The sequence below is a fragment of the Triturus cristatus genome, chromosome 11 (assembly GCF_964204655.1).
Source record: "Triturus cristatus chromosome 11, aTriCri1.1, whole genome shotgun sequence".
Classification (NCBI taxonomy): domain Eukaryota; kingdom Metazoa; phylum Chordata; class Amphibia; order Caudata; family Salamandridae; genus Triturus; species Triturus cristatus.
In genome coordinates, this window is record NC_140594.1 from 927,561,945 (window position 1) to 927,583,470 (window position 21,526).

The 21,526-nt window shown below is 48.3% G+C and overlaps 1 protein-coding gene across 1 annotated transcript in view; it reads left to right on the plus strand.

Annotated features, from left to right (window-relative positions):
- ERICH6 (glutamate rich 6) overlaps positions 1-21,526 on the plus strand; it is a 399,063-nt gene that overhangs the window by 179,447 nt on the left and 198,090 nt on the right. Inside the window, exon 6 of the mRNA XM_085634907.1 lies at positions 14,475-14,576. Within this exon, the coding sequence (XP_085491033.1) occupies positions 14,475-14,576 (102 nt within the window). The remainder of the gene's footprint in view (positions 1-14,474; positions 14,577-21,526) is intronic.

Consider the following 21,526-nt stretch of genomic DNA (forward strand, 5'->3'; position numbering starts at 1 on the left):
ATTATAAAAAATAGCATCCTGGTGCCTAGTGTGCTGTCTACCCCCCCTTCCCCCCCCCCCCCCGGGGAGGCAGATCAGGGACTTTTCCCCCATCTGCCTCCCAGGGGGGGCAGAAAGACTGTGGAATTTGAGGGAGGGTTGGGGCATTACCATGCCCATTTTGGGCTGCCCCGCCTCTGTATACATAAAATCAGGGCTGTTGCCCCATCTGCCTCCCGGGGGACAGATCGGGGGCTATTACCCTATCTGCCTCCAAGGGGGAACAGAAAGACTATGGAATGTGGGGGTGGGGCATTGGCAGGGCCCATTTTGGGATACCCCCACTCCTACAGGCATAAAAACAAAAATCCCTGGTACCTAGCGTGCTTTCTACACCCCCGGGAGGGCAGATCGGGGGCTATTGTCCCCATCTGCAGCACGGGGGGTAGAAAGACTGTTTGTGCCCAAAATGTGGGGGGAAGCACAAGCCCTTACCCAAGGGGTTGCTCCCCCCTCCCTGGTGCCTAGTGGGTGGATCCCTACTTGGAGATCACCCTTCTCAGGCAATCTCCAAGCAGGGATCCACTAGGGTTGGGTACCATAGGAAATGGGAGATTCTACCCTTTCCAATGATACCTCTCTTGTCTGCCTCGGTGCTCAGGGGGCTGAGATAGCACCCTCAGCACCGAGGCAGTGAAACTGAAATGAGTTTCAGTTTCTCCGAAATTACCTCAGCACGATGTGTGCGCCGACCGTCATTTCGGAGAAATGATCAGAACACCCTCGGGAGCTCCCGAGGGTGCTTTGACAAGAAGGAAATCCCTCTGGTGCCAGCACCAGAGGGATTTCCTGTGCCATGTTCACGGATGGCCGGGAGCCACCGACGCACATGAGAACTGGTGCGTCGGACAGCTCCCAGCTGTCCGACGCATGGCAGGGGTTAACCCCTAGTCAGACACACTGGTGTACCGATAATGTGGACACTACAGACAGCTTGCGTGTCAAATACAAAATCTATTGCCAGTCTGACCAAGTTAAGGAAAGCATCAACGCTGAGGTTAGCAAGATGCTGGAGTGGGGATCATTGAACCTTCTGAAAGCCCCTGGGCCAGCCCAGTGGTCCTTATCCCCAAAACTTATCCACATGGTGGAAAGCGAAGAATGAATTTTGTGTGGACTACAGTGGCCTCAGTGCTGTCACCAAGACAGATGCACACCACATCCCCAGAGCTGATGAATTGATAGATAAGTTAGGGGCTGCCAAATTTCGAAGTACCTTTGACTTAACTGCAGGGTACTGGCAGATTGACATGACCCCTGGGGCAAAAGAAAAGACAGCAATCTCCACACTTTATAGGCACTTCCAGTTTACCCTTTGGGCTAAAGAATGTCCCTGCCACCTTCCAAAGGTTGGTGAAGCAAGTCCTTGATGGGTTGCTAGGCTTTAGTGCAGCTTATCTTGATGATATTGCTTTATTTAGCTCTTCCTGGCAGGATCACCTGGTCCACCTGGGGAAAGTTTTGCAGGCCTTGCAAACTGCAGGCCTAACTATCAAGGCATCCAAAAGCCACATAGGGAAGGGAACTGTTATATTCTTGGGCCATCTTGTGGGTGGTCGCCAGTGCTTAATTTGTAAAATATGAATTGCCAGGGCTCTGACCAGGAGGCCACTGCAGCTTGCACCACCCATCGCCCCGGTCACCGCTGCCAAAACAACTACTGACCATCTCTCTCGCATGTGAATGCGACACTTCAGATTATTCCAGGTCCCCAAAGCTAAAGGAATGGCTGAGGAGGCAGGTATTAGTATTTTTTTATTGTATATTGTTTTCCTAAACACTGTTATACTGCTAATCTCTAAATTACATGAGCAGCGCCACCTTCTGGCAGACTGCCCTAAGTGTGGTCTTGACAATTGGGTGCCGGTGCCGAGCACCGGAAACCAATTAAGTGCCGGTGCTCAGCACCGGAATGCTCCGGCCCAAATTAAGCACTGGTGGTCGTCAAGTTCAATTACTCAAGCCCAAAATCCATACAATTCTGGATTTGGAATCTCTAACTACCCAGAACCAAGTCGGGCATTCCCTGGCTTGCCTGGGTATTACAGGAGGTTTGTGAAGGGGTATGGCTCCATTGTGACACCTCTCACAGACCTCACCTTCAACAAGATGCCCAAGAAAGTGAATTGGACAGTTTGTTGCCAAAAGGCATTTGACACCCTAAAAGAGACAATGTGATCAGCATCTATCCTCAAAGCTCCAGATTACTCCAAGCAGTGCATTGTGCAGACTGATGCTTCTGAGCTATGGATAGGTTCTATCCCAGACTAATGATGATGGACAAAACCAACCTGTTTCTTTTATAAGCAGAAAGCTACTCCCCAGGGAGCAGTGTTGGTGTGCAATTGAAAGGGAGGCCTTTGCTGTGGTTTGGTCCCTGAAGAAGTTGAGACCATACCTGTTTGGTACTCACTGCCTAGTTTAAACTGACCACAGACCTCTCAGATTGCTAATGCAGATGAAAGAGGAAAATCCAAAACATTTGAGGTGGTCCATCTCCCTACAGGGAATGCACTTCACAGTGGAACATAGACCTGGGACTGCCCATGCCAATGCAAACGGCCCCTTTCCAGATTTTTCCACTTAGACCATGATGACTCTCTTGGCAAAGGTTAGTCTCATCCTCTATCATTTGGGAAGGTGGGTTGTGTAGGAAAGTGAATCTTTTTGCATGGTTTACCCCCACTTTTTGCCTGACACATGGTGTGCCCTGGGTCCCTGCCAATCAAGTTCCCAGGGCCTGTGTTCTTTCCCAAATCTGTACCTTTGTACCCACAATTGACACACCCCTGGCCACAGGTGAGCCCCTTGTAAAAGGTACAATTGGTCCCAAGGGCACTGTGACCAGGGAAGGCCTCTAGGGATTGCAGCACCTATTGTGCCACCCTTAGAGGCCCTGTACCTTAATACCCACACACTGCCATTGCAAGCTGTGTGTTTTGGTGTACAGGAAAGTGAAGAGTCAACATGGCACACATCCCTGTGTGCCATGCCTGTAACCCACTGCCTGTGGCCAAGGTCGGTCACCCTCTAGCAGGTTTCACTAGACCACAGGTGAGGGTACAGATGCATAAAGCACTATACCCCCTTCAGTGTCTAAGTCCATTCTTAGACATTTTAAGTGCAGTAAAGCTATATAGAGTATATTGCTTGGAAGTTGGTCAGCTCTATAATGGCTTTACTGAAATCTGGGAAGTTTGGTAGCAAATGTCTCATCTCAGCACATTAAACCTACACTGATGCCAGTTTGGGAGTTAATGTAAAATACACTCATAGGGCATCTTAGAAATGCCCGCTGAAAAATGACCAGCCCTGGTGTGGTTTCTTGAATGGCTACCTGTCATTTGCCACCACCAGACAGGTGTCTGGACTCTTGGGTAGATGGCTTCCGCTTTCTGGGTCCAGAAACAAAGCTCATCCTGGGGAGAGGTGTCATGCCTCCTCCCCCAGGACGGGCTGGGTCCACGGAGGGGAAACTTCAAAGGCCTGCCGCCTTTGTAAGATGTCCCTGCCTTTTGCTGCCACCAGCAACTGGCTTCCACTGGTTCTGACCCCCACCTTGAGCGGGAGAACCGGTGGGAAAACCGAGTGAGAAATAGAGGTGTGCCCATGTTTGCCAACCCCACTCCTCAGGTGGGAGAGGCGAGGTGAAGCACACGTCTCAGTCCCCTCTATCTTGAAGATGGGGGACACAGCCATTTTGAGAGAGGCTAATGCCCCCTTCCCACTGGAGGGTGGCCTAATAGGAGGTGTACTCACCCCAAGGAAGGGACCCATTGGTCCCAACTTGCACACCCCTATAATGTCCCTAAATTTAGTGCTTAGGGGCAACCCCAAACCTTGCCTCCTCAGATTCGAAGAAGAAAGAAGAAGAACCAAAGAATTTTGCTGACCCAAGAACAAGATGACACCACTGCCTTGGCCCCAGACCTAACGGCCTATTCTGACTTCAACCTGCCTACAGCGGAAACCCTGTCATATCCAGCAGCCCCCCAAGAGCCCGGAGGACCTGCCCTGCACCCAACTTAAAGACTCTGTCTTCCGTGAGCACCATATTTGCTCAACAAAGACTCCAAGACCAGGACCCTGATACAGGTGGCTCCATGGTTCTGCACCACTCTGCACCGGATGCCCACAGCCCAGGTTCTAGTGGCTCAACACCACCAGCGTTCCTGACCTGGGATCTGGTGAAACACGACCTTCCTCAAGCTTCGAGCCGATGCCTGCAGCCTCAACCTGAAGGGTCCCCTGACCACAAACAGAGCTGGTAAGTAGATCCGACACCTAAAGACAGCCCTACACCCGGCGCCCCACGGCCTTAGGTGGCCCAACCGATGGTATCCAGGCATCCTCAAAGAACCCCACTTACCTCTCCAGTCAGTAGTCGCCTCCAGGAAATCTCCTTGCCCACGCCTGCAGTCTTTTCCTCAAACCAACGATCTGGCTCCCGATACCCTATTGGCACACTGCATCCGGCCACCTCTGTGCTGCTGGTGATGCAGCTCCTGTGTTGTTTGTTGGCCCCTGCAGTGCTGATTCTAACCCCAGGAGCTTTGCTCCCTCAACCAAGTGGCCTGCTCGTACGTAGCCCCTGACCAAAGACCCCCTTAGCCCCATTGGCTAACATTGGGCCCCTGTACTCTGCACCCGGCCACCCCAGTGCCAATGGTGGTGCAATTTGAGTGTCCAACTGGACCTTTTGGGAACCTTGGTCCCAACCTTGGTCCCAACCCCCAAAAGTCATACCCACAGATCGTTTACTTACCTGTGAACCGTTAACACTTTTCTTCCCATAGGAACCAATGTTACGACTTTTCTGTTCCTAGAAAATGTCTGTGTGAACTTTTATCTTGTATGAGAGAAACGTAACCTCATTTTAAACGATTACAAATCCATTCCCATTCACATTTTCCTGAAAAGGTCTATGATTGCATGTATGCTTTACCTACCTGTGCCAAGTCCTGCTTGGTCCTAGTAAATAAAACTTATGTATACCTTTTTATGCTCCCCCAGTTTGGTCTCGATTCAGTCTCTGAGTGTGTGTCTTCAGTCTTCATTGAGTGAATACAATAAATGCTTAACACACCCTCCTGATAAGCCTATCTGCTCCCCCAAACTGCCACAGGGTGAGCTGTTAGGACTTGTCTAATTTAGCCTGTAATATACCACTGGAAACTCCCTGGACTCTGTGCACTCTATACTTTTCTTTGGTACAGAATATACAGACCCAGCTTCCTACAGTCGGGCTCCCAGAGAGTTCCCCGACCCCCCACTCACCACCACCCCAGAGCACGAGGACACAAGGGGTTCCCCCGGGGTTACAGATGATGATGTGGGCCCCTCTAGACTGTGGCTTACTGCTCCCCCTTCCACCCTGGCGAGTGCTTCCGATATGTTAAACCCAGATGACATGGTCCACCCTTGTCTCCTGGGACTGGGTCCCAGGAGACAAGTCATCTGTGCAGACCCATGGAGAAGGAAGCTCGCAATCGCTTCCGGGCGGAATGCCCTCACCCCTTCTTAAATGGCAAGGTAGCCCCTATGCCAGATATTGACCCAAAGATGGCAACGTTTTTGCGAAGTTTGTTATGGACCAGATGAAGGGTATTGACTGCTCCTGGCATTCCTGCCAGGATAAGCTTCTGAACGCGGTCGGTCTGATGACCAAGCTCCTTGATATGGCCAAGGATGCTAAGGGCTCGGGATCTTTGACCTCCCCGGAAGTGTTGTCAGGGTGAGCGCAGCGCGCCATCGTATTCTTCAGGAATGCAAATTGTGCGCTCTCTACAGAGTGGTGTCGCTCTCTTTTAATAAAGTTGGACCTGGAGTTGGGAGACCTCACCTCTTCAGGGTCTGGAGCTGTGGCCCAAGGGGTGTTGTTTGGAGACACCTTTGTCAAAGAACTTAGCAAGCTCTTGGCAACAATCACCTCCCTGGACAAGGGCCAGTCCAACATTAGGAGGGTCTTTACCCCTAGGGTTTGTCAAGGGGCCAGTCGTGACAGGGACTGCTCCACCGGCCCTTACTCCTATCCCAACCCTAACAGGGGCCAAGGCTCTGGGTGTGGGTGGTACCAGGACAGCACACACTTCAACACAATCTACCCTACAACAGGACTGAAGTTTTGAGGCCGTGGAGACTACAGAGGTCAATCGAAAGCCTCTGGAAAAGTTGAGTGTTCTGCCATCTTCTCGCCTGCAAGTGGGGGGTCGCATAGCGTTCTTTCACCCAGCTTGGACTTCTATCACCGGCGATTCATGGGTGCTCCAGAAAGTACAGGGCTTCAAGGTAGAGTTCTATAGCTGCCCTCACTAGGTGGGCCGTCCCGTCCCATTTCATTTTTGTAGCACAACGCACAATTGATAGATGAGGAGGTTTCCCCCCTCATCAAGAAAAGAGCAATTTTTTGCTCAGAGGAACACCCCAATGGTTTTGTCAGCAACATTTTCCTGGTCAACAAAGCTGTAGGGGGTCAGAGGCCAATGATACACCTGAAGGACTGCATTGAATACTTGGTATACAGCCATTTCAAAATGGAAGATATCCACCTGCTCAGGGACGTGTCGAGACCTCTTGATTGGATGGTCCGGTTGGACCTGAAGGATGCATATCTCACGGTCTCGATCTTCCCCCCTCACTGGTGTTTTCTTCTGTTTAAGTGGGGCAGCCGGGTCTTCGAGTTCACCGCTCTGCCTTTCGGCTATCTTCGGCTCCATGGTGTTTCACAAAGACCCTCAGGCCAGCTGCGGAGTTCAGAGCGCAAGTGTTAGAAACGGGGGTCTCTAGTTGGCAGATTGTTACCCTGTCCAAGTAGGGACCCTTCTTCATAGTCAGAATAAGGGAGTTAAACGTCTAAAATAACCCCTGCTCACCCCCTTGGTAGCTTGGCACGAGAAGTCAGGCTTATCTCAGAGGCAATGGGTAAAGCATTTACACCTAACACACAGTAATACAGTGAAAACACTACAAAATTACCCCAGTTTTATAAAAATAGCTAATATTTTTCTGTGTAAAACAAGACCAAAACGATAGGGATCCAACAAAGCTATTTAAAAATATCATTGAAGCAAAAATATACTTTAAAAAGTTCCTTGAAATCTATAGCTCCGTCCGGGGCTATCACGGTGTCGTGAACAAACAAATCCAACAGTGCTGGCTGACCGTGGCATCAGGGGCCAGCTACAGTGTCGGAAAGACCCTCAAAACAGTACCTTTAGAAATGCAGGGCGTCGAGGATCTCGGGGTGAGCTGGTTCCGAAGGTTGGACCCTTCAAGTCACACACGTTGTAGGTCAAACTCCTTGAGTTTGAAGTCAGGAGTGCCGGCGTCGCAGGTGTTAGGGTTGTGGTGTGAAGTGGTGTGGTGTGGTATGCAGTGCCCTCAGGTTGAGGTGAAGGTAGCGGCTCTGTGACGGTCACCCAATAACGTCAGGGCTGTGGTGCGAAGTGGGGCGGTGCTCGTCGCAGTGCGTGCCGGTCACTGTACAAGCGGCGATGTTGCTGGCGTCAGTGGGCCAAGACTGCTGTGTGGGACGGGGCAATGTGTCATGTAACTTACGAGTGGTACGCCCAAACCACGGTGCAGGCAGCGGTGTCTATGTCTGCTTGGAGCGCCGGCATTGGTGAGACCAGGGCTGTGGTGCAAGGCGGTGCGGCATTTGGTGCCCACAGGTCAGGGTACAAGCAGCAGCTCGGTAGCGGCATCAGATGGCAGCGTCGGCGAGATCAGGGTTGCTGTCTGAAGTGCGGCAGTGCCCTCCACAGGGCCTTTAGGTCACAGTGCAGGCAGCAGCGTCGTGAGGGAGTTGCGTCATCATCAGGGGTTACCAGGGTGGTGGTGTGAAGCAAGGCTTTGCCCACAGGTCATGGTGCAAGCAGCAGCTCGTGGCAGCGTCGGATGACATCATCGGTGAGAGCAGGGTTGCGATGCGAAGTGCAGCAGTGCCATCTGTGGTGCCTTCAGGTCATGGAGCCGTCAGCTGCATCGGGGGCAGCGTCAGGTTGCTCTTCCCTATGTGGCAACTGAAACACTCAATTCCAGAAGTTGGTACCCAGAGTCTCTTGAATTCTTTGTTGTTCCCGAGACTTCTTGAACAGGAGGCAACTCTACCTCAAGCCCTTGGAGACACTGCGAAAGAAGTTGCAAGAAGTTCAGTCCAGTCCTTTCTCTGTCCAAGACAAAAGCAGATACTGCAGGCCAACACAGCAAAGTGGTAGTCTCGTCTCACAGCTTCAGTTCTTCTTCTTGGCAGGTTCCTTGGTCCAAAAGAGTTCTAAAGTCCTGGGGTCGAGCCACAATATTTATACCTCATTTTCCTTTGAAGTTCTGTGTTGTGGCCACAAACAAAGTTCTCCTGGCACACATAATCCTGTTCTGTCCTGCTCAAGCCAGGTTGACTACAGGAGGGGGAGACAACCTTGTACAAGGCAGACACAGTCCATTCAGGTGCATGCTGCAACTCCTCCCACCACTCTAGATGCAGGACAGACCCATCAACTAGGCTATGAGTCACCCCGGATAGGCAGGACACACCTCAACCCTCTTTGGGTCCCTGTCGTTTGTGAATGTACAGTCCAACCCCGGTCAGTCTAAAGCCCAGACAGCGAATACACAAACAGGCAGAGGCACATGGATGGTTAGACAACAAAATACTCACTTTCTAAAAGTGCCATTTTCAAACACCACACAATACAAAATAATCTTTACTAAAAGATGTATATTTAAATCCTGAGTTCAGGCATACTAAGCTCCATTTTTCTATCAGTTCCTCCTGGCCATTTACATTTGTCAAGGTGTTACAAAGCAGCTCCCATGTTAACCTATGGGAAAGATAGCCTCTCAACAGTGAAATGTACCTGGGCCTACCCTGGGGGTGTCTTATATGTGAGAAAAGAGAATGTTAGGGCCTGGCAAGTGGGTGAACCTGCCAGGTCGACATGGCAGTAAAAACTGCATGCAGACACCGCAGTGGCAAGTCTGAAAACCCTTAGAAAAGCTACTTGTGTGGGTGGCACAAACTTTACAGACCCTCGGCACACACAGTGAACTGTACTAGGGACTTAGTAGTAAATCAAATAAGCCAATCATGGAAACACCAATCTATAAACACAATTTACAGCAGGAGCCCTTGCAATTTAGTACTGATCAGCAGTATTAAAGTGGGCAGAAACACTAAACCAGCAAAAATGATGTCCAGCTTATCACCAAAGCCCGGCGGTCAGAAAGTAAAAAGACAAGGGAAACACACCAATAGATGCCAGGTCTAACAGCAAGGCATCAGGATGATATTCTATCTGGACGACTTGCTCTTCCTAGCTCAATGTCCCAAGAAGCTGACTCTGCACTTGCAAACAGCAGTGAACTTATTGCAAGGGTTGGGATTCACAACAAACGAAAATAAATCCCTTCTGATCCCAGTTCAGTGTGTGACCTTTCTAGGATTCACGATAGACTCCATCTCCTCAACCCTGAACCTCCCAGCCCGTAAAATGGTACAGGTCAGGCAGGTTCTGCATCAAACCTTGGCAAAATCCCATATGTCCCTGTGCCAGCTAGCCCACCTTGTAGGACTTCTCTCTTCCTCAATTCAGGCCATCTTTCCTGGCCCCTTTAACTATCGGGCAATGCAGCATCTCAAAGCCCACCATCTCAGGAAAGGACCAACGTATTCACAGTCTGTGCCGCTTACAGCTAAGATAAAGAAGGAGATGGTTTGGTGGCTGACCCACATGGAGGCTCGGAATGGGAGGTCCATCTTTGGGTCCTTCTCAGTCTGATGCCAGCCGTTCTGGCTGGGGTGCCAAATGCGGGGATTTTTCCACAGGAGGAGGTTGGTCCACACAATAGCAGTCCTTGCATATCAATGGCTAGGAGCTCCTGGCATGGTCGTTCATTGTTTAGTGCAGGATGAAAGACTGGGTGCAATCAAGCTCTCTTCTCAAGATGGACAATATTTCTGCTGTCGGGTACATCAATCACCTGGGCGGTACAAGATCACGTGCCCTGGCAAACCTAGCCAAAGATTTCTGGAACTTCTGCCTGGAGATCCAGGCTTCAGTCATGGCTGAATATCATCCGGGTCAGGCGAACCAGTTGGTCGATTGGCACTCATGCCACCTACAAGACACCAGTGTATGGAAATTGGGCCCGCAAGTTTTCAACACATCCTCCTCAAAAACCACTTCTAGGAATGCAACTGATCATGCTATTGATTCCGGCATGATGTAGTAGGAAGATTAAGTTCAAGAAGATGGAAGTACAAAAATAGACCAAAAAAGGGAAACAGTATGTGGTACGTAGTGGTCTGCAATATGGCAGAAGTGTACACCAATCACTGTAGGTCAAGTGCAAATACAAGTCCTATCCGCACCACAGACAACCAGTGTTAGAAATGGGGATCTCTAGTTGACAGATTATTACCCTGTCCAAGTAGGGACACTTCTTCCTAGTCAGGATAAGGGAGTTACACGTCTAAAATAATCCCTGCTCACCCCCTTTGTTGCTTGGCATGAGCAGTCAGACTTATCTTAGAAGCAATGTGTAAAGCATTTACACATAACATGCAGTAATAATCTGAAAACACTACAAAATGACACTACACTAGTTTTAGAAAAATAGCCATTATTTATCTGTGTAAAACAAGACCAAAACAATAAGGATCCAACATACAGTTGTTTAAAAATATCAATGAAGCAAAAATAGACTTTAAAACAGTTTCTTGAAGTTGATAGCTCTGTCTGGGGCTATCGCGGCATCGTGAACAAACACATCCAACAGTTCTGGCTGACCAAGGGCCAGCTACTGTGTCTGGAAGACCCACAAAATGTACCTTTAGAAATGCAGGGCATCAAGGATCTCGCGGTGGGTTCGAAAGGCCGGCTTTGGTTCTGGAGGTCAGTGTGGGAATCGTTGGGTCCTTGAACTCACACACATTGCAGGTAGTGAGTTTGATGTCAGGAGCGCCGGTGACGGCAGGGGTCGGGGCTGCAGTGTGGAGTGCGAAAACCCTTGAGTTTTCTCCCAGTTGTCGGAGTGGTGGGGCCCCTTCTTGGTCGATCTGTTTGCGTTGCGTCTAGATCATCTGTTACCAAGGTTTTTCAGTTGGGGACCAGATTCACAGGCAGAAGCAACAGATGCCCTTCTCCAGGACTGGAATCAAGAACGAGGTTACGCATTCCCGCCTTTCTCGATTATGATCACGCGGGTGTCTGCCCACGTAAGCCACCAGCAAGCAGAGATTGTGTTGATCACTCCGGTTTGGAGATCTCCAGTGTGGTTTCCAGTTCTTCTGGAATTTTCCTGGGATTCTCCAATCCGACTCCCCCACTTTCCTCACATCCTGCTGAATCTGGATCTCATTCCACACTCTCTGGTAGTGGAAGGGGCATTGTGGATGAAGGCCTGGTGGATTTCAGGCAAAACTGGTCACTCCCAGGCCTTGTTGGACACGCTGTGTCTTTACTATCCAGACTAGCTTAAACTCTTGCATATGCAGGACCTTTTGCATTGCAAATGCTTGTTTTACATTAGTGCTGGAAACCATGCCTCATGCACTGATGTTATCACTGCTAACAATCTTGGATGGGGTGGTCACTGTTACATCACTAATATTACTAGCTCAGGATGATTTCCATTGAACAAAAGTAGCTCTTATTGCGGAAAAGGTTGGAGCCCCCTGATCCAGAGCATGAGCAGACAGCATGACCAAGAGGTACCGATCTTCCTGGAACAGGTGGCACCGTTGGTGTATGCGACGGGGTGTCACTCCCATGAACGCAGAAGTAGTCCAGATCCTTAATTTCCAGGAGGGTCTTGCAGAGAAACAGTTGGCTTACCTCTCTATTAATGCATTCCTTTCGGCAATCTCTGCGGGCCATGCCCCCATTGATGGGGCTCCGGTGGGGCAACATCCATTTATCTGCAGACTTCTTAGGGGCATTCGCCTTTCACTTCCGCCGGAACTGCGTTATTCCACCCTGTGGGATGTTAATCTGGTGCTCAATCTTTTCTTATGCTGGCAACCGAAAAAGTCTTTTTTACACTAGGAGATTTCAGCAAAATTGACTATGCTGTTATGTCTGTTTCTTTCAGGCGCGTGTCAGACATGAGAGCCCTGGATATCTTGGGCAGAAGCATTTTCCCAGAAGGGGTTTCGTTTACGGTCAGTAAAAGGACCAAGTGCAGTACTATGATTATTTCATACCTGGCATTCATGAAATTCCTCAAGCTGTGTGTGGTACAATGCCTCAGAGCTTACGAAGCTTTGACTGAGGAGGTCCGCCCTGGGCGAGAGACAACTTAACATTAAGAAAACCGTACAGAGCGGTATCTTCTCTAACCTTAGCCAGATGGGTTTGCTGGGTAATACAGGAAATGGATATTGATACTAAAGTGTTTGAACCCCACTCAGCTAGAGGGGCTATGGCCTCATAAGATTTTTGGTTTGAGCGCTTCCGGAAAATCTTAAGCGCACTGCCTACTGGTTCTCACACTCTGCCTTTAAGAGGTTTTAGTTTAAGCCATTGTTGGAAGTGGTCCAGTTGGTAGTGGACAAGCTTTGAACTGGCATAATCTGAGCCTCCTGTCCTGACATAGAATGAAAACTTGCCTAGCTTGAGTACAGGTAAGTTTCAATTCTATTAAGGACACAGAGGCGAGGATTATCCCGCCCAGCGATCATTACAGACGCTACACTCCCCGTTCTGGTGTAAGTAAATTAGTTTCATGATTAAGTGAAGAATACAGTTTCATTGTAAGGTTGTGTTTTAGAGTTAAGTTTTGGGTATAAGATTGTGTCTGTTCAGTGGTGGTGCTTATGAATTAATCATAGTTGGAATGGTTTCTGATGCTGACTGTATTTGCAGGGAATGATGGTTCCAAGCAAGACGCATGAAGTTTGATAAAAGCGTGTTCATGCTAAGAAAGAGGAGGAGTAAACAGAGAGAAAGGACCACATTGGGACCAGGCTACAGACAAAGAGGAAGGACTTTTTGGACTTTGACTTTTTCTTTTTCCCTGGTGTTCATGGGAAAAGTAGTTTTGTTGTGTTTTAAAATGGCTGCTGTTAAAATAAAGCGAAGGAAGAAGGCATAATCCTCGCCTCCCTGTTCTTAATAGAATTGAAACTTACCTGTACCCAAGCTAGGCAAATTTTCATTCACTAGTATTCAGAGAACGCCAGAAAGGTAGGACCAATAGTTCAATTATGCCCTTCGTTAAAAGTGGCAGGTTTTGGTATGGAAAAAATAAATAGACTTTGAATGCTTCAACATAATGTGAAACTTAAGTGCAGGCATTTAATAATGCCAGGCAATTGGATGGAGCTCATACTAATATGCAACCAAGACCTACAGAGCCACATTCACAAAGATTTTGTAATGAGTAGGTCTATTAGTAAACTTGCTTTTAGTACTGAATAAGCCTGGAGAACACCTAGTCACATCAGGAATTCTGGAGTGAGAAAAGTACTCCAAGAGTAAGTCACAGCAAAATGTTTGTAAATGAGGCCCTGCATTAATAATGAGGTTGCTAACCTACTTAAACTAATGGTCAAAGCATAACCTGCAGTTCACAGTACACCTTCCTTATCTTGTCTAGTTGTGGCTACTTAACATTCAAAAAAACGCACCACTCACTTATAGATATTTTTCCCCACAAGTGAAGATAGAGGCATAAATCCCAGTGAGTTTGGAGAGAAGGGAATTAAAAAACATGTGTAAATTCAGAAATCAACATTTGTAGCAGAAGATTTAGCAAGTTTAGCAGTGTTTTCTATGATAAATCAAAGAGACATAAATATTTGAGATTTGGAAGAGGGGACAGCGATGGAGATGCCAAAAGCCGGATGTCCAAACTCCTTGGAGGAGAGGAGAAGAAATTTGGTTTGGTTTGGGTTGAAGCTTTAAGAAAATTAGTTAATCCAGTTAACTAACTTGTTAAGGGGTTTTCTTTAGGTTGATTATGATAACAAGTTTGGGGACTCTAAGGACTAGCTTTGTATCATCAGCACATTGAAATATGGATATGTTTTGGACTTGCAAACATTATGCCCAAGTTATAGTTTGCATTAGCAACCAAGCTTCTAGAAGTTGGAAGAATGACCATTGTGTTATTTGGCTAGAGGTGGGATAAGCCTATTTGTTAATCTGCCTGTTGATTAGAAAGGTTACCTCTGCTTTTTTAGGGTAGCAGACATCCGACCTTGATGTGTGATTATGGGCACATAAGAACATTTGTAAGAGATGAGACAAAGCACAAATATTTTTGAGTGTTGTGTGGAGCATAGCCAAAGTGAGGTAGAAATGTTTACAGCAACATTTGTGAAGTATTGTGAGAATCTTTTCACTTCCAATCAATGGGCATTGAGCTTGACCTGATAATATTGTTTCCTTCCATTGTGTAGGTTAATGCCCTTACGATGTTTTTCATTTTTATAGATACTTGTGGAGTGCTCATTGAGCGCATTATGTGAATTCTGTGGCAAACCGTTAAAACCATTCCCTTTGAACTATCTTCTAAGCTTGGAAAATCCAGAACATGTAAGAATTTTTTGTTACAATATTTTACTGATGTTGTATATGACTTAAATAATGACTGAATTAGGTTTTGACTTGGTCATTTGTTAATTCACTGTATCTGGATTAGTATTCACTGCATGGATTATTAACTCTGTAACTATGCGTTACAGCAGGCTAGCTGCATGCATGGGTGAGGGTAGGTGTAGGGCATTGTTGCAGCTGCTGGCATACTCAAGCAGCTCTTTGTGTGTTTGTTTGGCAGACCCTTTGCTGCTCTGCCATGGACCATTATAAATGTAATATTTAATGTTTGTGCCTCTTATACTCTTTTCTCGACTTCATTCTAGTGGATTGATTTGCTATGAACTCTCCCATCCTCCCACCCCTCCATTCAGTTATCGTACCCTTACCACAGGTAAAAACCTTAACAGTACATAATGTATAGCATGTCTCCTTTTTATAAGGGTGTGAACTATCCAATAAAGACCCTACATAAAGTATATTTACAGGTCAAACACATTGACACATTTTCAACCTAGTAAATGCATGGATACAGATAAGTCAATGAAACATTCAAGTTTGTAGGAGAAGTGATTCACAATCCGATCCAAAATGTGTTTGATTCAGTTGAAATAACAACCATATACAATATATACATACTCATTAAATATGCACAATCTATAATACTAGTCCAGAAAAGTAGACACTTGAAACTTGACCAAGTCAAAAGCTGTGTCATAATAAGAACTATTTAGTCTAGCTGACTGTCCCATGGTTTACATTCTTGCATCGAAAGTGGTCTACAGTGTAGCATGCCAAATGTAAAGATAATAGCTTAGTGAACCAAAGAAATGGCTGACAGCTCACACAATTTCTCACTTTCAAATAGGACCTAAGAGCTTTAATGAAGCAATGACATATAATAGCATAACAGCATTAAATGCAATTTCATTCAGTCAGAAATCTTATCAAAAAGGCATAAATGTGGTCTCACAGAACATGTCTGTGAGAAGTTGGCCTGGCATATGCTGGTCACTAGTTATAGTGGCCACCTTGCACCAGTCCAATTCGACTCTTAAGGTGGTAGGTTAAAGACAACCTTTAAAGAAAGCTATCCTAGTGGTAGCTGTGGAGAGCAGCCTTCAGGCTAAGTCTCGAAGGAATGTTAAGCTTATTGTTTTACCATAGATAACCTCTTGAATGACCAAATGAAAGAATAGTCCACACAGGTATATATATAACATATATATGTATTTATTCTAAACAGAATCCCACAAGTCTCTTTATGAGGCTAGAGGTAAAGTTACAATTCAAACAAGCATTTATAGATACAATAAATAGCACTGGAATCACAGAGCCCCGGGGGGGACCAAACCATATATTAGAAAAGTGGTATAAGAACCACGACAATTATACAGACAATGCCTAGGGCATTTTGGATCGCTGGCCCCTTAAGAATCCACCCCAAGTGATGAGGAAGGGGACCCACGGGAGGCACGTGCAGTGGTAATAGCTGCTATCGGGATCTCTATTAAAGCCTACGGAGAATGTCGCGGTTTGATTTTAAAAGATTAAAGACACTTCTAGCAGGAGTTCAAAGTTACAAACTTAGAGTTAAGCTTTTGAGGAGCCCACTACCACGAGAGTACTGAGGTACCACTCTTACCTGCCCCAGGGAATCCGGGTGCATAGGTCGTTTTCGATGTGGGGTCCCAGGCTGATTTTCAATGGAAAAATGTACAAAACTGCTGCTTGCCAAAAGCATTGATGATGTCGTGAAGAATGAAGTTGTAGATCTTGTAGAGGAGAACCTGAAAGCAGAGGGGACAGAGTCTGGGTCACGGCACAGTGACCAGGGAGCTCAAGGAAAAGAGCCCTTCAATGTCGGGTGCTTCAAGTGGAAAAGGTGTAGCTTGGATCTGCAGCCACGGGCTCCGGGAGGCCTTAAGGAAGGCCAGCTTCTGGAGGGCGACTGTCCCACGAAGGATGAGGGTTGCTGCAGTGTTAGTGTCCGGATTGGATCCACTAAGTCTTGGCAACCGCAACCCACGCAAGATGAACAAATTAGCTACTGGTGCAGACCCGCGAGGTCTCCTTCGAGGAGACTGTAGAGCAGGCCTGGAGCAACCAGGGGAACTCTTAAAAGTAAAGATTGACCTCCGCTAGGGCCCACAAGTCGAGAGACAAGGGACCGCGGGAGGCAGCAATTTGGAGTGCGTAAAAGGCTGCCCACGGGCCACCGGAGTGAGCTAGGGTGCTGATCTTTGGCACAGTTGCTGCTGAGAGGTTGGCTCAATATTGGGCCAAAGCACAACTTCCCCACTGGTCAGGGTCGTGTGCTACGCAAGAGGTGGCCGGTGTCCTGGGGTATTGGGGATCTCGGCACCCACGCGGTCCATGGTGCTCAGACTTGCTGGGCACACTCACTGGCCTCTGGGATGCTAGGAAACCCATCTCAAGGTTGAGAGGAGACGTCGATGTCCGAAGGAGCAGCGAAGTTCCAACTGGGTCACTTGCAGTGTTTCAGGTGCCTGCCAAGCAGGGGGGTAACTCCTTTACCCCAAGAGAGATTTTTTCAGTCAGCTGGGCAGCAGCTCGTCGAAGGTCAGGTCTGTGAAGTCCAAGATTAATCTGAGGCTCTGGGGACACAGTATTCGCCTTTATCCAAGAGATTTGGGGAGGGTCCAGATCAGAGCCCGCCAATGAGAGTTGAGGCGGGAAAGGGTGGCTACACCCTCTCCCCTTTGTGTGTTTCCTGCGAGGGGCAGAATGTCCCTGAACCGGTTCCAGGCGGTGTATGCAGAATGTAGGCGCTGTAGCAGCCTACGTGCAACTCTGAAAGGCATCCTATGGTGCACCCACCCAGTTCCAATCCACATAGCCTGTCTGGGAAGGTGCTGGCACCTCCCTGCAACAGGATCCCTATTGTCCAGCTGCTGAGGCTAGGGTTTTCCCAGCAACAGGCAGCCAGAGTCGTGTGGGTGGCGAGTAGCATCCATTTTGTGATACGTGTGCACTTTTAAATTGGTGTCTAAATTCTGCCGCTTTTCCCTTATCGCCCCTCTAGCAGGGGGGAATCATGCCCTAATGCCCATGGCTGGACTGGGGGTTTGATTCCTACATGTTTGACACCAAACACGATATGGTTCTGTGTTGCCATTCTCAAGTTATCACGCTATCGCGATATACTTATAATGCGGTTAAGAGTATATGGTATGGCTACTCTACAAACAACCCAGCAATGATTTTTACGAGGGTTGCAGAGGGGCCCTACTCAGGTAGGGGTCCCCCCTCACACATATCCCAGCACCCTGCCTTGTAGGATTAGCAAGGCCTGCTTGAGGGATGACCAATGAGAATACATGTGTTGTACATAGGTGGGATACAGGGTACCTGTATCCCTGTAAGAGGGTGCAAGCACCACATTACCAAGACTACAGTAGTGGTCTGGTGGTGTCATTTGGTATGGCTGTCCCAGGGTGGCACAATAAGTGCTGCAGCCCTGGTAGGCCTCTGAGGGACCCATGCCCTGGGTACCTAGGGTACCATCTACAAGGGCTGACAGGGTATCCTCAGTATCCAATTGGGTTGTACCTAAGGTACTCACATCAGTTTAGAGAAGAAGCAGATAGGCTGGGGTCCTGGATAGCAGGGCCACAGCCTGGCTAGAGTCATAAAACAGTCAAAACATCAGCAAAAAGTTGGGGGCAACTATGCAGTCGATGCCACTCTCCTACATAACCCCCCCCCCCCCCAAACACAGGGACATTAAACTAACCTTGACCAGTTGAGTCTTCATGTTCTAAGTGGAACTATCTGGCGAGGCCATCTGCATTGGCATGGTTGCTCCCAGGTCTATGTTCCACTGTAAAGTCCATCCCCTGTAGGGAAATGGACCACCTGAGTAGTTTGGGGTTTTTACCCTTCATCTGTTTTAGCCATAGGAGGGGCTTATGGTCTGTTTGAACAAGGAAGTGAGTGCCAAACAAGTATGGCCTCAGCTTCTTCAAGGCCCAGACCACAGCAAAGGCCTCCCTCTCTATAGATGACCAACATTTCTCTCTGGGGGTCAACCTTCTGCTAATAAAAGCTACTGGTTGATCCTGGCCCTCTTCATTCAGTTGTGATAATACAGCACCTACCCCCACCTCAGAAGCATCAGTTTGAACTATGAATTCTTTGGAGTAGTTGGGGCTTTGGAGCACTGGAGCAGAGCACATAGCCTGTTTTAGGTCATCAAAAGCTTTCTGACAGCTGACAGTCCACTGAACCTTTTTGGGCATCCTCTTAGAGGTTAGGTCATTCAAGGGGGTCACAATGGATCCATATCCCTTTACAAACCTTCTATAATAACCAGTCAGGCCCAAGAAAGCTCGGATCCGAGTCTGGGTGGTTGGAGCAACCCAGTCCATGATGGTCTGGATTTTGCTCTGAAGTGGTTGAACCTGGCCTCCACCTACAAGGTGACCCAGGTACACAACCTGACTCTGCCCTATCTGGCACTTAGTAGCCTTGATAGTGAGTCCTGCCTTTTGCAGGGCTTCCAAAACTTTCCTCAGGTGGATCAGGTGATCCTCCCAGGTGCAGCGAAAACAGCAATATCATCTAGATATGCTGCACTAAAGTCTTCCAGGCCTGAGAGGACTTGGTTCACCAACCTTTCAAAAGTGGCAGGTGCATTTTTCAAACCAAAGGGCCAAAGGGCATTGCAATAAATTGATAGTGCCCACCAGGGGTAGAAAATACAGTTTTGGCTTTTGCAGACTCAGCTAACCTTATGTGCCAGTAGCCAGCTGTCAGATCAAATGTGCTCAGATACTTGGCTGAGGCCAATCTATCTACAAGGTCATCTGCTCTGGGAATTGGGTGAGCATCAATCTTAGTGACTGCATTGAGTCCCCTGTAGTCAACACAGAACCTCATCTCTCTCTTACCATCCTGGGTGTGAGGTTTTGGTACAAGGACTACTGGGCTAGCCCAAGGGCTCTCTGAGGGCTCAATCACTCCTAATTCCAACATCTTTTGGACTTCTGTCCTTATGCAGTCCCTGACATGGTCAGGTTGCCTGTAGATTTTATTCTTGACAGGCAGACTGTCCCCAGTGTCCACTTCATGAGTGCACCAGGGTGTCTGACTTGGAGTCAGGGAAAACATGTGTCTGTAAGACTGAAGCACTTGTCTACAGTCTGCTTGCTGCTGGTCAGTGAGGCTGCCTGCCAAGGCTACTCCATCAACTGACCCATCGTCAGGGTTGTTAGAGAGCAGGTCTGGGAGAGGGTCACTCTCTTCCTCCTGTCCCACATCTGTTGCCATGAGCAAGCCCATGCAAGCCCTGTCAACATATGCTTTCAGTCTATTAACATGAAGTACCCTTTGGGGACTTCTGGGAGTGCCAAGGTCCACCAAATAGGTGACCTCTCCCTTCTTCTCCAAAATGGTATGGGGCCCACTCCATTTATCTTGGAGGGCTGCTGGGGCCACTGGCTCCAGCACCCATACCTTCTGTCCTGGCTGGTACACCACCAGTACAGCCTTTTGGTCATGCCAGGCTTTCTGTAATTCCTGACTTGCCTCCAGGTTTTAAGTTGCCTTCTTCATATACTCAGCCATCCGGGAGCGGAGACCAAGTACATAGTACACAATATCTTGTTTAGGGGGTTTGAGAGGTTGTTCCCATCCCTCCTTCACTAGACAGAGTGGTCCTCTAACAGGATGGCCAAACAAAAGTTCAAAGGGGCTATAACCAACCCCCTTTTGTGGCACCTCCCTGTATGCAAAGAGAAGGCAGGGCAGAAGAACATCCCATTTTCGCCTAAGCTTTTCTGGGAGCCCTTCAATCATACCCTTTAAGGTCTTGTTGAATCTCTCAACAAGACCATTGCATTGAGGATGGTAAGGGGTGGTGAACCTCTAGTTGACACCACACTCCTTCCACATTGCCTTGAGGTAGCTACTCATAAAGTTTGTACCTCTGTCAGACAATACCTCCTTAGGAAAACCCACCCTGGAAAAGATTCCCAGGAGGGCCCTTGCCACTACAGATGCTGTGATGGTCCTAAGGGGAATAGCTTCTGGGTATCTGGTGGCATGATCCACTACCACCAGAATTAACCTGTGCCCAGATGCTGTTGGTGGGTCCAGGGGACCAACTATATCAATCCCCACCCGTTCAAAGGGCACCCCCACCACAGGCAATGGTATCAGGGGGGCCTTTGTGGACTTGCCTGCCTTGCCACTGGCTTGACAGGTAATTCAAGAGCTGCAAAAGCTCTTACAGTCCTCACTCATCTGTGGCCAATGAAAGTAAGGGACAATTATGTCCCAAGTCTTGTTTTGGCCTAGGTGTCCTGCTAAGGGAATATCATGGGCCAGTGTGAGTAGGAAACCCCTAAACTTCTGAGGTATGGCCAACCTCCTGGCTGCACCAGGCTTGGGGTCTCGACCCTCAGAGTAAAGGAGCCCATCATCCCAATATATCTTATGGGTCCCACTGGCATTCCCTGCGGCCTCAGCAGCAGCTTGCTGTCTGAGGGGTTCAAGAGTGGGGCAGCTCTGCTGCTCCAGGCTCAAGTCTGCCCTAGAAGGTCCCCCTGCCCCCAAGAACTCAACCTGACCAGGTTCCAGTTCATCTGGGGCAGTTCCTTCTTCAGGAGATAGATCCTCTTCTGCTAAAAGAGTCTCTACAGACTGTTCCTGGGGGGAAGGCTCTGCCTTACCCCTGCTACTCCTCCTCTTGGAAGGTCCTTGGTCCATTCTTCCAGGATCCAAGGCCTGTTCAGTTCCTGTCAGCTTTGCTTTTGACCTTGTCAGGGCAAATACTTCTGCTGGTATACCCAACATTGCTGCATGGGTAGTTAGCTCCACCTCAGCCCATGCTGAGGCCTCCAAATCATTCCATAGCAAACATTCCACAGGTAGGTCTGCACTCACCACAACCTTCTTTAGGCCAGTTACCCCTCCCCAGGAGAAGT